Here is a 10950-nt window from a genome sequence, read left to right as displayed (position 1 = left end):
CATCCTTGTATTTCATGTTTACTCTAAATTTTTATTATATTTTCCGCGGGGGTTTTAGAAGGGTGTTACAATAGTGGTATCAGAGCATAGTCGGTCCTTGTGACCAGAGTCTTGTTGTTAATTTCCTTTCGTTACGCGACATGTGTGTGAAACACTGTTGGTACTCAGTGTGTTCTAACTGTTTGTCTGCAGAAGTGGGATTGAAACTAGTGGGGGAGAAGCTATGCTTCTCGGATATGTCTCAGATGCAAGATGATAGAGTGATGCGCAGAGCAGCAGTACAAGAGTGTAGAGTTATTGTTTCCTGAAGTAAAGTTGACATGGGCTGAAGAATGTGGTTGTTATTTCAGTTGGATGTGTCTCGGAATAGATGATGGTTATTTCTGGAAAATGGAATTTCGAAGTTGTGATGCTTCAAGTGCTACTGATGGACTGTGATGTTGTTGTGTGAGTAGCCTTATGTGAAAGGTCGCTGTTGAAGCAGTGATTAAAGGAAGTATTGTCGTAGACCTTGTCGTAGGATTACTAGTAAGTAATTGAGATGATAGTAGAGGTTATCGATATTGTTGAGAAAGTTTCGAAGTGCGAGTAATGCAAAGAGACGAGTGTGATCTCAAGGATAAGAAGGTTGATGATGGCGTACATGAATTTGGTTTCAGGATGTTGTAGAAATCGAGTTTCAGCGATGAAATGTGTTGTTTAAGTTATAAGAAGTTTGGAAGCGAAGAGATGTGATAAGATGATGTTAATAATGAGATTAATTTGAAAAGAATGAGTTTTGGAGTGAAATTTTCATAAGCAAATCGCAGGAAGATTGCTGAATCGTTATGAAACTTCGAAAATTCATAACTGGAGTTCTGGACATCCGATTTGAGTTCCGTTTGAAGCGTCGGAAAGCTAAAGAGATGGAGTTTGTTATAAAAATAGTTGCAGCAGTTGTAAGAATATTTAATTGTGACCGGGTGCTGTTGGAAAGAGGTGAAGTTACGGTTACACTTGTCCTTAGAACTAGATTGTTCGTTGGTGCGGCATGGGATGTCAGTGTCAGAGTTAAACAGAATAAAGGAATAATGAGGAGGCTTGTTGAGAAGCAATCTTAGAGATTAAATGTGCCAATTGAGAAGTTTTGGAGATGTCGTATAGGGTTTTGTTGCATGGTGTCGGTATTGTATCTTGGATAACGATTGGAAACATTCATGTCTTGAGCTCTGAGTGTCAGATTAATGTACCGTTTGAATCCACGAAGAGGAGAGATTATGTTCTACATTGTGGAAGAGTTATAAATACCATAGACTGGTCCTATGAGGAGATATGATGATGTCGGTTAAAGAAGCATGAACAAGTGTTGAATAAGAATGCCTATTACCGCGATTGTTCGGAACGAAGTCGAGTAGAATATGTCGTTGATGAATAAGATGATCAGGATGATTTAAGTATTAATGGATTTGAGTGATGAGGGAATCAGTAGAAAAAAAAAAGTGACATAGACTTTGGAACCATCTGTGGTATATTGTGATGCGTCGTTGATGGGTTTAGATGGTGTATTGATGTAAAAACCAGTAAGTAGTAACTTATGCGTCGGGACGATTGAAAGCGCAAGAAAGTAATTATCTGACTCATGATTTAGAATTGGCAGCCATGGTTTTGTTTTGATGTTGCAGTGACATTATTTGTATGGTACAAGGTTGCCTCTAAAAATGTCGATGCTGATGGTGAAAGAGTTGGATTTAATTGAACAATTCAGAGAATTAAGTTTGGTATGTGAAAGTGCTCCTAATAATGTTAGATTGGGTATACTGAAACTGACTAATGGTATTCCTGACGAGAATAGAGAAAGTCAGAAAGCTGATGTTGAGTTGATCGATAAGTCGACTTTGGATTGCCAAGGTAAAGACGGTGAATTCAGAATTGACGAGGATGGTGTAATGAGGTCTAGAAGTCGCAGTTGTGTTCCAGATGTTACCGAGCTGAAAAAGAATATTCTAGAAGAAGGACACCATAGAGAATTATTAGACTATGACAATGTTGTTGAGTTTGGGTGCAAACTCGGAAAAGACGCTATTATGTAGTAACAACGGTCTATGCTTAAATATGATTGTCGGCTATCTATTGACAAATTGAGGACTTGATCACCCTTAATCTCTTGTTGATAATAGACGGAATTATATAGATGGTATAAGATTGCTTGTTACCTTAATGGTATAAGATGTGATGAATGCTGAGATGTGAGAATGACCACTCACCATATTGCGGGAACTTATGAGGAAGTGATTATGAAGGAGTGCAAAGCATTGGACGGTGACTTAAGACGAGTAGTCGTAGTCGTACAGCGAAAGTATGATGTAAAGTGGTGTTATGAGTGCTACTCGTGAGTAGTGAGAATTAATATGTCGGGGTTCTACATGGAGAATATGTGTTTATCTATATGTTGGGTTTAGAATCTCGTGGACGTAAGGATGTCGTGCCAAAGGATTATGACCTTTTGAATAATTGCCGAAGTGATGGATATCCTTTTACGGTTGTACGTAGTTAACGAGTAGATATTCGGAGAAGTTAAGAAGAAGAATTGATATTACATGATGCTATAATAATCTTATGATGTTGTAAGGTATTGTGTGGATTTCTAATTGAAATGAAGGGTTATACTCTACGAAGGACGAAGTTGACTTCATTCTTAGTGAAGAGTGGGACTCTGTTGAGCTATCTTGTAAGAAATGGTATATTGAGGATGATGAGCTATGTAATTATAACTACTGATGTGCACTCATTTCCATAGTTGGAATGTTTAATAGATGAAGTAAATCAGGAATTTGTTTTTGAGTGCGAGTAAGTATTGACGAGTGGTGAGTTAGAACCACGGATGGTAAAGAATGATTCTTGAACGAATGAGTAAAGAGGGCCAGAGTTGGGTATAACCTAGAAGTCTAATTGATAATGATGGTTGCAATGAGTAATCAGGATAGTGCAGCAAAAGCAGAATGTAGCGTGTTGGGTAATTCTGGTGTGACCTAAGAGGAGCCAGACAATTGGAATTCAATGGTATAGGAATATGAGTATTGAGTTCTTGAAGGAAGCAGTTGGTAAAGAGTGTAAGTATTACTTTATCACTCAATTGGAAGAGTGTGCCTAAGGTTAGTACATGGGTAAACGGAATCCATTACTACAGTGTTGATCAGTTGTGATCATACCATGGATTGTGTAATTGTATTATTCAGTTATTGAGTGTATTATATGGATCACACCTCGAAGTTTCATTGTCGTTAATCGTTGGAGTATAGCGAGTGGTATACCCTGGGATGGTCAGATGCGAAGTAAGGGCGGAGATTGAATGCATGAGATATGCTGGTGTTGGTTATGTCAGATGAATTTTGAGACTCGACTAAGAAGGTGTTAACGGAGAATGGGAGAGTCAAATGAAGTACTCTTATCTGGGACTTTACTTGAAGTATGTTTTCGAGGACGAAAACTCTTTTAGTGGGGGAGAGTTGTAACACCCCATAATTTCAGTTTATTAATTTAATTTGGATTTAAATTAAATAATTGGAATTTTAGTATTTTTATTTGGAATTATTTGGAAAATGGTGAAATATTGACATTTGGGCCTAGAGTGGTGATTAGCAGAAGAGGGGGTGTTGACTAAGCAAGCCCATTATAATATTTATTTTATTTTTCATAAAATAAGGAATTTGGGGAAAAGAGGAAGGAGAAGCAGGAACTGAGTCTGAAGAAAGGAGAACACGTGAAAGTGAGAAGAGCCAAAGGGGAAGAGAACCTTCGAAGTTCGACTCTGAGGTAAGGGGGGATTCTTCGGGTTAGTATTCCTTATGTGATTGTAGGTAGTATGATTGATTAGGATTGTTGTCTAGTTCAATCGTACGTGTCGGGTTTGGGAATTTTGTTAGGTTTTGATAATCTTGTATGAATTGGCATGATTTTGTTGATACTTGTGATATATGATGTTAATACATGTCAATAACTTGTTTGAAATGTGTAATTGTGTGAAAAACAATGATATTTGTGTGTATGTTCGTATGTACCTGAAATTGGGGTATTGGGATATGGTAAATGCTGTCAAAATGGTGATTTTTGCTGTGCAGGTACGTAGGAACCGGTTCCCATGTGGGACGAACCGGTTCCCCCTTGTAAAAACAGAGAAATATGGGTTCTGGGTAGCTGGGAACCGGTTCCCATGTAGGGACAACCCGGTTCCCCATAGTAAAAACCAGAGACGAGACTTTGAAGCTGCCAGGAACCGGTTCCCACGTAGGGACAACCCCGTTCCTGCAGCACTTTTTCTAAAAATGTTTTATCTTTGAAAACTCATAACTTTTGATCCGAGTATCCGATTTATGTGCCGTTTTGGGCGTTGTGAAGCTAATGAGATGCTTTATCTGATGAATTGATAAAATGGGCAATAGCCAACTTTACTTTTTAAACTCGATTTAATTATTAATGAATTGAAAGATAGTATATGTATATGTGCTTATATATATGACTATTGATGCATGTTCTGTATTGGTGATGAGATTGTGATATTTATTGGGTGATGTTGGTTTATAACATGTCGTAAATGAATACATATTTTGTGATTATGTTGTTGGGTTGTTTTGATAATTGGTTACATTGTGTGCAATGATGTTAGATGTAACGATGTATGAACGTGGTGATGATTGATGAATTATGAATGTTAATATACTGTTAATATTAACATGTGAACTGTGGTGAATGTATGTGTGATATGTTTGTATGAATGCTAAGAATATATACATGCTTATTGGTGATGATTTGGTGATGATAATGAGACGATGTGTTACATCGGATTGGTGATGTTGTAAGCATGTTATATGTTGCATTCATTGGCATACATTTTTGGTGATGGATCCCGGTGATGAAAGTGGATCAAAACGGTGGGCATGATTCCCAGTGTGGGGAATCGGTGCTGGATATTTTGGTGAGCATGATTCCCAGTGTGTGGAATCGGTGCTGGATATTTTGGTGAGCATGATTCCCAGTGTGTGGAATCGGTGCTGGATATTTGGTGAGCATGATTCCCTGTGTGTGGAATCGGTGCTGGTTAAACTGTATCTCAGTGATGAGGATATCAGTTGGATGGGTATATCCCATGTATGGTACCACATGCATAGTGTCAGTTTAATCATATGCATTGGTTATAACATGATTGGATGGAATTCAGTGTTATGCCTTGGTGTGTTTATATGATTGATGTATTAAGAATATGTTGTTAATATAACTTGATCATTGGTATAATTGATGAGTTGTGGGCCGATGGCCAATATTGTTGGATTGATGTTTACTTGTTGTAATAATTCTGATTATATGTATGATTGAGTGGATGATAATTACTATGAGATTTTATTGCTTATGATTGCATAATGCTTATTAATTCGAATGAAACTCACCCTTACTTTGATGATTTCAGATTAAGGATGTAGCGGCGTCTTGATTGGGTGAAGATAGCTTATAGGCTAGCCCTTAGTCCGTGTCGAGTCATGCTCTGAATGTAACACTGGGGAACGCTAGTTTAGAGACGAGTTATTATGTCGGTCTTTGTTGTTTATAATTGTATTAGAGAACTTGCATGAATGATGATGATTATGCAATGTTATGAATTATAATCCGCTGTGTTGAACATGAATTGTATTTATGTTAAATGGTTCCTCGTGTGGCATGACAAATGACTATAGTATTTTATGTTAAAGAAGTTGTGACATCCTTGTATTTCATGTTTACTCTAAATTTTTATTATATTTTCCGCGGGGGTTTTAGAAGGGTGTTACAATGACGGGCGTCAACCCAGCTGACGGCCTGCCCGTCATGACTCCTTCAAAGGGGCGCCATCTTTTCAAGCTGACGGGCGTCAGCCTTGCCGACCCGTCATCCTGTTTTTTACTTCCTTTTGTACTGACAGGTTTGAGATTTCCAAGGGCTGAAGGACGTCAGTCTGTGCAGGACTCGTCACGACAATTGTAGTCTTGCATTTTAGTCTCGTTTTCGCTATTTTTTCATGAATTTGTGGCACAAACACTCCTGCAGGTAAAATACCTGAAACATACACCAAGTACCACATAAAACCATAGAAAAGGATTTAAAACGATACAAAATAGCATGCAAATTGAGTAAAAAATACGATACATTTCTGAGTTATCACTTCTCTTTAGTCTTCTTTTCGCCATTTTTTCATCGTTTTCTCGCACGAACACTCTTACAAGCAAAATACCTTAAACATACACCAATTACCAGCATAAAACCATAAAAAGAGAATGAAAAAGATATAAATTGCATGCAAATCGAGTAAAAAATATAATACATTTCCGAGTTATCACTCCTCTTTAGTCTTCTAGCCTTTCTTCATCTCTAATTCTGTTTTCATATACTGATAACCAAAACCCCTAACTTAGATTATGCTCCTAATTTATATCATTAGGATAAATCTTATTATAATTATAATTATGACCCAAACTCATCCCTCTTACTCCTTCCTCCCTTTCACTTCTCATAATTCCCACTATTGGCCCAAACCCTTTACTTTCCATTAAATTGAATAAATCTAATAAATACTATTATTTTAATTATTAAAATATAGTCTAATAAATTTAATTAAACTCCACCAGTCTCTAATCACTCTCCACGCTCTCACCTCAAGGTCACACACCTCCATCACCCATATTTATTTAACTAATATTACTCAATAATTAATTAAGTACACAAAAATCATAATAAACAAATGATTTCAATAAATCAAAAACTGGGGTGCTACACCCTACCCAACCGCTTATGCAATATCTCGCGATGTATCCGAATTTAAAACTCTATGGATGAGGAACTGGAGCACTATGTACACCTTCTAGGACTAGATGATCGTGATACTCTGCAAATATCTCATTAACATCTCACCGAGGACTGTGGGAAAAGCAACAATAGTGAGGGATATAAGAGAACTCTGGAGACACTCGAACTAATGAATACCTCATTTAGGTAAATATTAATACATAGGTCATGACCAACAGACTAACCATCCAGAGTAGAAGGATATCTTATCGAATGAACGTGTCTCACAAATCATCGTATGTTATGAAGTTTAAATTATTTGTCGCAATGCGGTCAAGATAAACTCTGAGCGGGATGAAGGCAAACACATGGAAATGCCTTGTTGTAGTTAACCACATATTCCTAGCCGGAGAGACGCGGAAAGTGTTGGAAGATCCATGTCTTAAAATGGTTCATATGCATATTAGTAACGACGTAGCACAAGTGTTGTGAAATATTAGTAACAATAAATGTAAAAATATATTATCATAAATGGGGTGTTGATTGCATCATCTATCTAGTCTTTCATAAAAAAGCTCCACCTAACTTGGAGGTGAGTTAAGCCAAACAAGAGATCCCTGATTTATACTCATGAATCATCTATAAGTCGATGAAGTATCTCAGGTAGATGACACCGACATATTATGTACTTTTGTCCACGAATATGGACATGTCAACCAATTACAAGAGGTATGGCGTCAATGCACATACTCTATGATATGTTACCTGTGCATCATCACCATCAGCCTCAACTGCCACATCTAAAAGGTGAATGTACAACCTTTATATAAATCCAAACTTGGCATGACATCCTGCGGTGTCATCTATCTCCTGTTGAGCATAAGTTGCATAACCAAAGCCAACTCTCAAATATTACACCATCATATTAAGTGCGTCAGGTCTAATGAGTCTGAAGTAGTTTAAAAATCTTCCCGTGATTAGAAGATGTAGGAACGATGACACATCATGAAGTGTGATGGGCATCTCATCAAATAGAAGATGGAATGAAAAAGTTTATGAGTGTCATTTCTCAATGAAAACAAACAACAAACATAGTTAATAAACAAATACTAAATCTTGGATAAATTTTGCATCATAGGTAGCTCTGTATGACATCCTAAAACCATGGTTCATCAGGTTGCGACAACTTAGTAATCATCCTACCATGGTTGATACATTTCAACGACTCAAAGTGTTGTAAAAGAAACACATCAATGTTAGAAAGTTCAAATCTTATAACACGAATGCTTAAAAGAATAAATACTGATTTATTTTACATCTTTATCCCACACGTGCCTGCTAACATGGTCTGCATGCAAACAAAGCAGTGAGGTGTCTAAGGGGCACATTAGGAACATAAGTAACAAGTTGGAATTCTAGGGCATTGGGTGAAGTAACATGGGACTCATGTCTCCAGGAGGATAATGCTGGAGACACGTGAACTCTGGAAGATGATGCTTCAACATCAAATGAAGTGGCACCAACTATTGGACGATAGAGTCTAGCCCATTCCCTCTAAACAAAAGCATGATGAGCCACTCTACCATGCCTTAACCACTCTATGCTGCTAGACATTTTACTTGTAATCACATCATAAAACATAAACAGAGAAGTCCAAAATAGGGGACAAAACAGACAAAAATAAAAAAATCAATGCAGAAAAATAAAATTTGGAAGTTAATTTTCGCATTGCAGAACAACAAAATACAGAAGTTAACTTTCGTATCCTCTTGAAACCAAAAAACAGGGCATTGCCTAAATGCTTTAACTTCAACCTTCAAAGATTCTACACGCATGCCTCGATAAACAACTTAATATGCATCATAATGTATCATAATCTACTTATATTGCGTTTAACTTCAAACTAATGCATCAAAAACCAAAAAAAAAAAAGAAAAAAGAAAATGAAAAACTTATTGAATGTGAGAAGTCGGTGATTTTTAATTTAATGGAGTGGAGTAAATGTTGATTGACGTCCTATCCTTGAATGAAATGTAATAGAACTAGCAAGAAAGTTTAAAAAATGATGAAAGACAAATTTGCTCACGATCTTTGAAATGAAAAAAAGAAGAAGGAAGAAAGAAGGTTTGACAATTTATAAGACTCAAACACTTACATAAGTTAACCTAAAGAAAAATACGACTTACCTTAAATTAGAAATTTAATTTTAATTGATTTTAAATGCGTCCAAAGATTAAATTCCGAATTTTAGTGACACTATTGATTTGTGTATATAACATTATCTACAAAATAAGAAAATTAACTGCTCTGGAAAAACCTAATATGCCCTTTTGTTCGCACAACACTCCACGTGGATGCCTTCATAACATTTCATTTCTTTTGCTTCTATTATACAAACTGATTTTGCTTCATCTCTCTATTCTCTTTCTTCATCTCTCATTCTTCTCTCCTTCTGCAACAAACCCTAATTTTTAAATTTTGTATTTCATAAACTCCATCTTAAAGTTCAGATCTATCTATAATCACAAATTTTGACCTCTTTTCTCTATCATGCTTCATCCTATCATTCCACTTCTCTCAACTGTTCCGGCGATTTCCAAGTGATGGTTGCTACTTTCAAACAAAGTCGATTTTGATGGTATTTTTTCTTCGTTGTCAACCTCTGTTTTTACTCACAAATTTTTGATTTTATATGGAAAATCTTCTTCTGCATACCTATAAATTGTTATTATAAATTCCTTTTTGATTTTAATAGGTGACAAAATCATACGTTAAGTTTAACGATTCTCGGATATGGGTCAAGTGTCAGATCTCTTTTCATGCATTCAAGTAAAGAGATTTTTTATGCATAATGCTTTTTGAATCTTGTATTTTGAATCTTGCTTTTTGATGTTTAGGGTTTAGGGTTTTGATTAAGTTTTTGTTTTTGCTTTAGGTTTTGTTACTGAAGTAAAACCCAATGAAGTAAAAGCATGGTATGATTCAAGCAGGTTGAGTGAGTCCAGGGAGATGGAAAGTTACGGTGCTTCTAACAAGCATGCTGATAAACGGGCAAAGAAGAAAAAGGGGAATTCCAATGAGAATGCTATTGACATGGTACATGTATATATCATTCCCTTAAATTACAAATGATTTATCCATGTCATCACTATTTTTCGGGTTAAACATATATAACAGTTTGTTAATGATTCGTTAAAGAATGTCTTCAGATTTTTGCTAACTTATTCTCTATATCACAACTAGGTATTCGTATGGTTTCAACATAGAAAATATGTTGGTGCATTGCTCAGCTTACATCAAACACTGACGCATCATGTTGATAACAGGCACTTATCACATAAAACATCAACTAATAATTGGCACTTACCAGATCCAATGCAGATTCATTATGCTGATAGTGATAATAGTCACTTGAAGCTATGGGCTTAAGGATTCACTTTTTCCAATTACTTTGCTGTTATGGTGGTTTAATAATTGTTTTATTAATTTCTAATGATTTCATTGGTTATGTAGAAAAATGCTGATTTGTAGCAGCTGGAACTAGATATGGAGAATAGACAATCTAAATTAATGGATGTCAGTGGGAACTCTTAGTGGAGATATTAATCTGGTAATAATTGTTTAAAAATTAGTAAATGACTTTCTTTGATTATAACAATAACAATTGTATTGATATTTAAATGGATGTTGTTGTATGTTGTGAGGTCCTAATGAAGTGAGTACTTCCATGTTTTACTCATAATCATTTTTGGAAGAATATATTTTATCAGTGATTATGATAATTGGTACAGGGATTCAATGCGAGTCTCGCACACTATTTCTGAAGTTTGAACCGAGATTTCTGATATTTAGTCGGTAGGTTGCCCCCCTAAATATTTGAGATTGACTTATAGTTCTTGGATGTAATATCCTTGGATCATGGAGTGACATGATAAATCATTTGTATTCTTCCTTCATTCGTAGCTTTTGGATAAACGATATACCTGTTTACTCTTTTCAAGTTCTCCTTATACTTTCAAAATGCCTAAGTAGCTGGTGGACCTTAGATGATAAATGATGGTATAGAATGATCTGATTGGTTCTGATTGGAAAGTTAAGACCAAATAATAAGAAATAAGTGGGAAACTTGCTGTGAAACGATATTCTTTTTGAAGTGGTAAA

At 35.9% G+C, this 10950-nt stretch overlaps 1 protein-coding gene and 1 long non-coding RNA gene across 2 annotated transcripts; both read left to right on the top strand.

The window, feature by feature from the left end:
• The first annotated feature begins 3305 nt into the window (after positions 1-3305).
• LOC131617352 (uncharacterized) lies at positions 3306-5729 on the top strand. Its single transcript, XR_009288559.1, has 2 exons — positions 3306-3792; positions 5441-5729. It is a non-coding gene; the product is annotated as an uncharacterized LOC131617352 (long non-coding RNA).
• Positions 5730-9228: 3499 nt separating this feature from the next.
• Positions 9229-10423, top strand: LOC131617351 (uncharacterized). The gene is made up of 4 exons (XM_058888659.1): positions 9229-9427; positions 9545-9618; positions 9725-9885; positions 10033-10423. Exons 2-4 carry the CDS (start codon positions 9609-9611, stop codon positions 10216-10218), a joined length of 357 nt encoding a protein of 118 aa, XP_058744642.1. The 5' UTR covers positions 9229-9427; positions 9545-9608; the 3' UTR covers positions 10219-10423.
• The last annotated feature ends 527 nt before the right edge of the window (positions 10424-10950 follow it).

Source organism: Vicia villosa, linkage group LG7 (assembly GCF_029867415.1).
Source record: "Vicia villosa cultivar HV-30 ecotype Madison, WI linkage group LG7, Vvil1.0, whole genome shotgun sequence".
Taxonomy (NCBI): Eukaryota; Viridiplantae; Streptophyta; class Magnoliopsida; order Fabales; family Fabaceae; genus Vicia; species Vicia villosa.
This window is presented reverse-complemented; position numbering and strand designations above follow the sequence as displayed.

What these genes read in the sequence shown, in the direction of transcription:
- LOC131617351 (XM_058888659.1), top strand. An exon ending in ATGAGAATGCTATTGACATG is followed by an intron (nt 9,886 to 10,032) that starts GTACATGTATAT and finishes TATCACAACTAG; the next exon opens with GTATTCGTATGGTTTCAACA.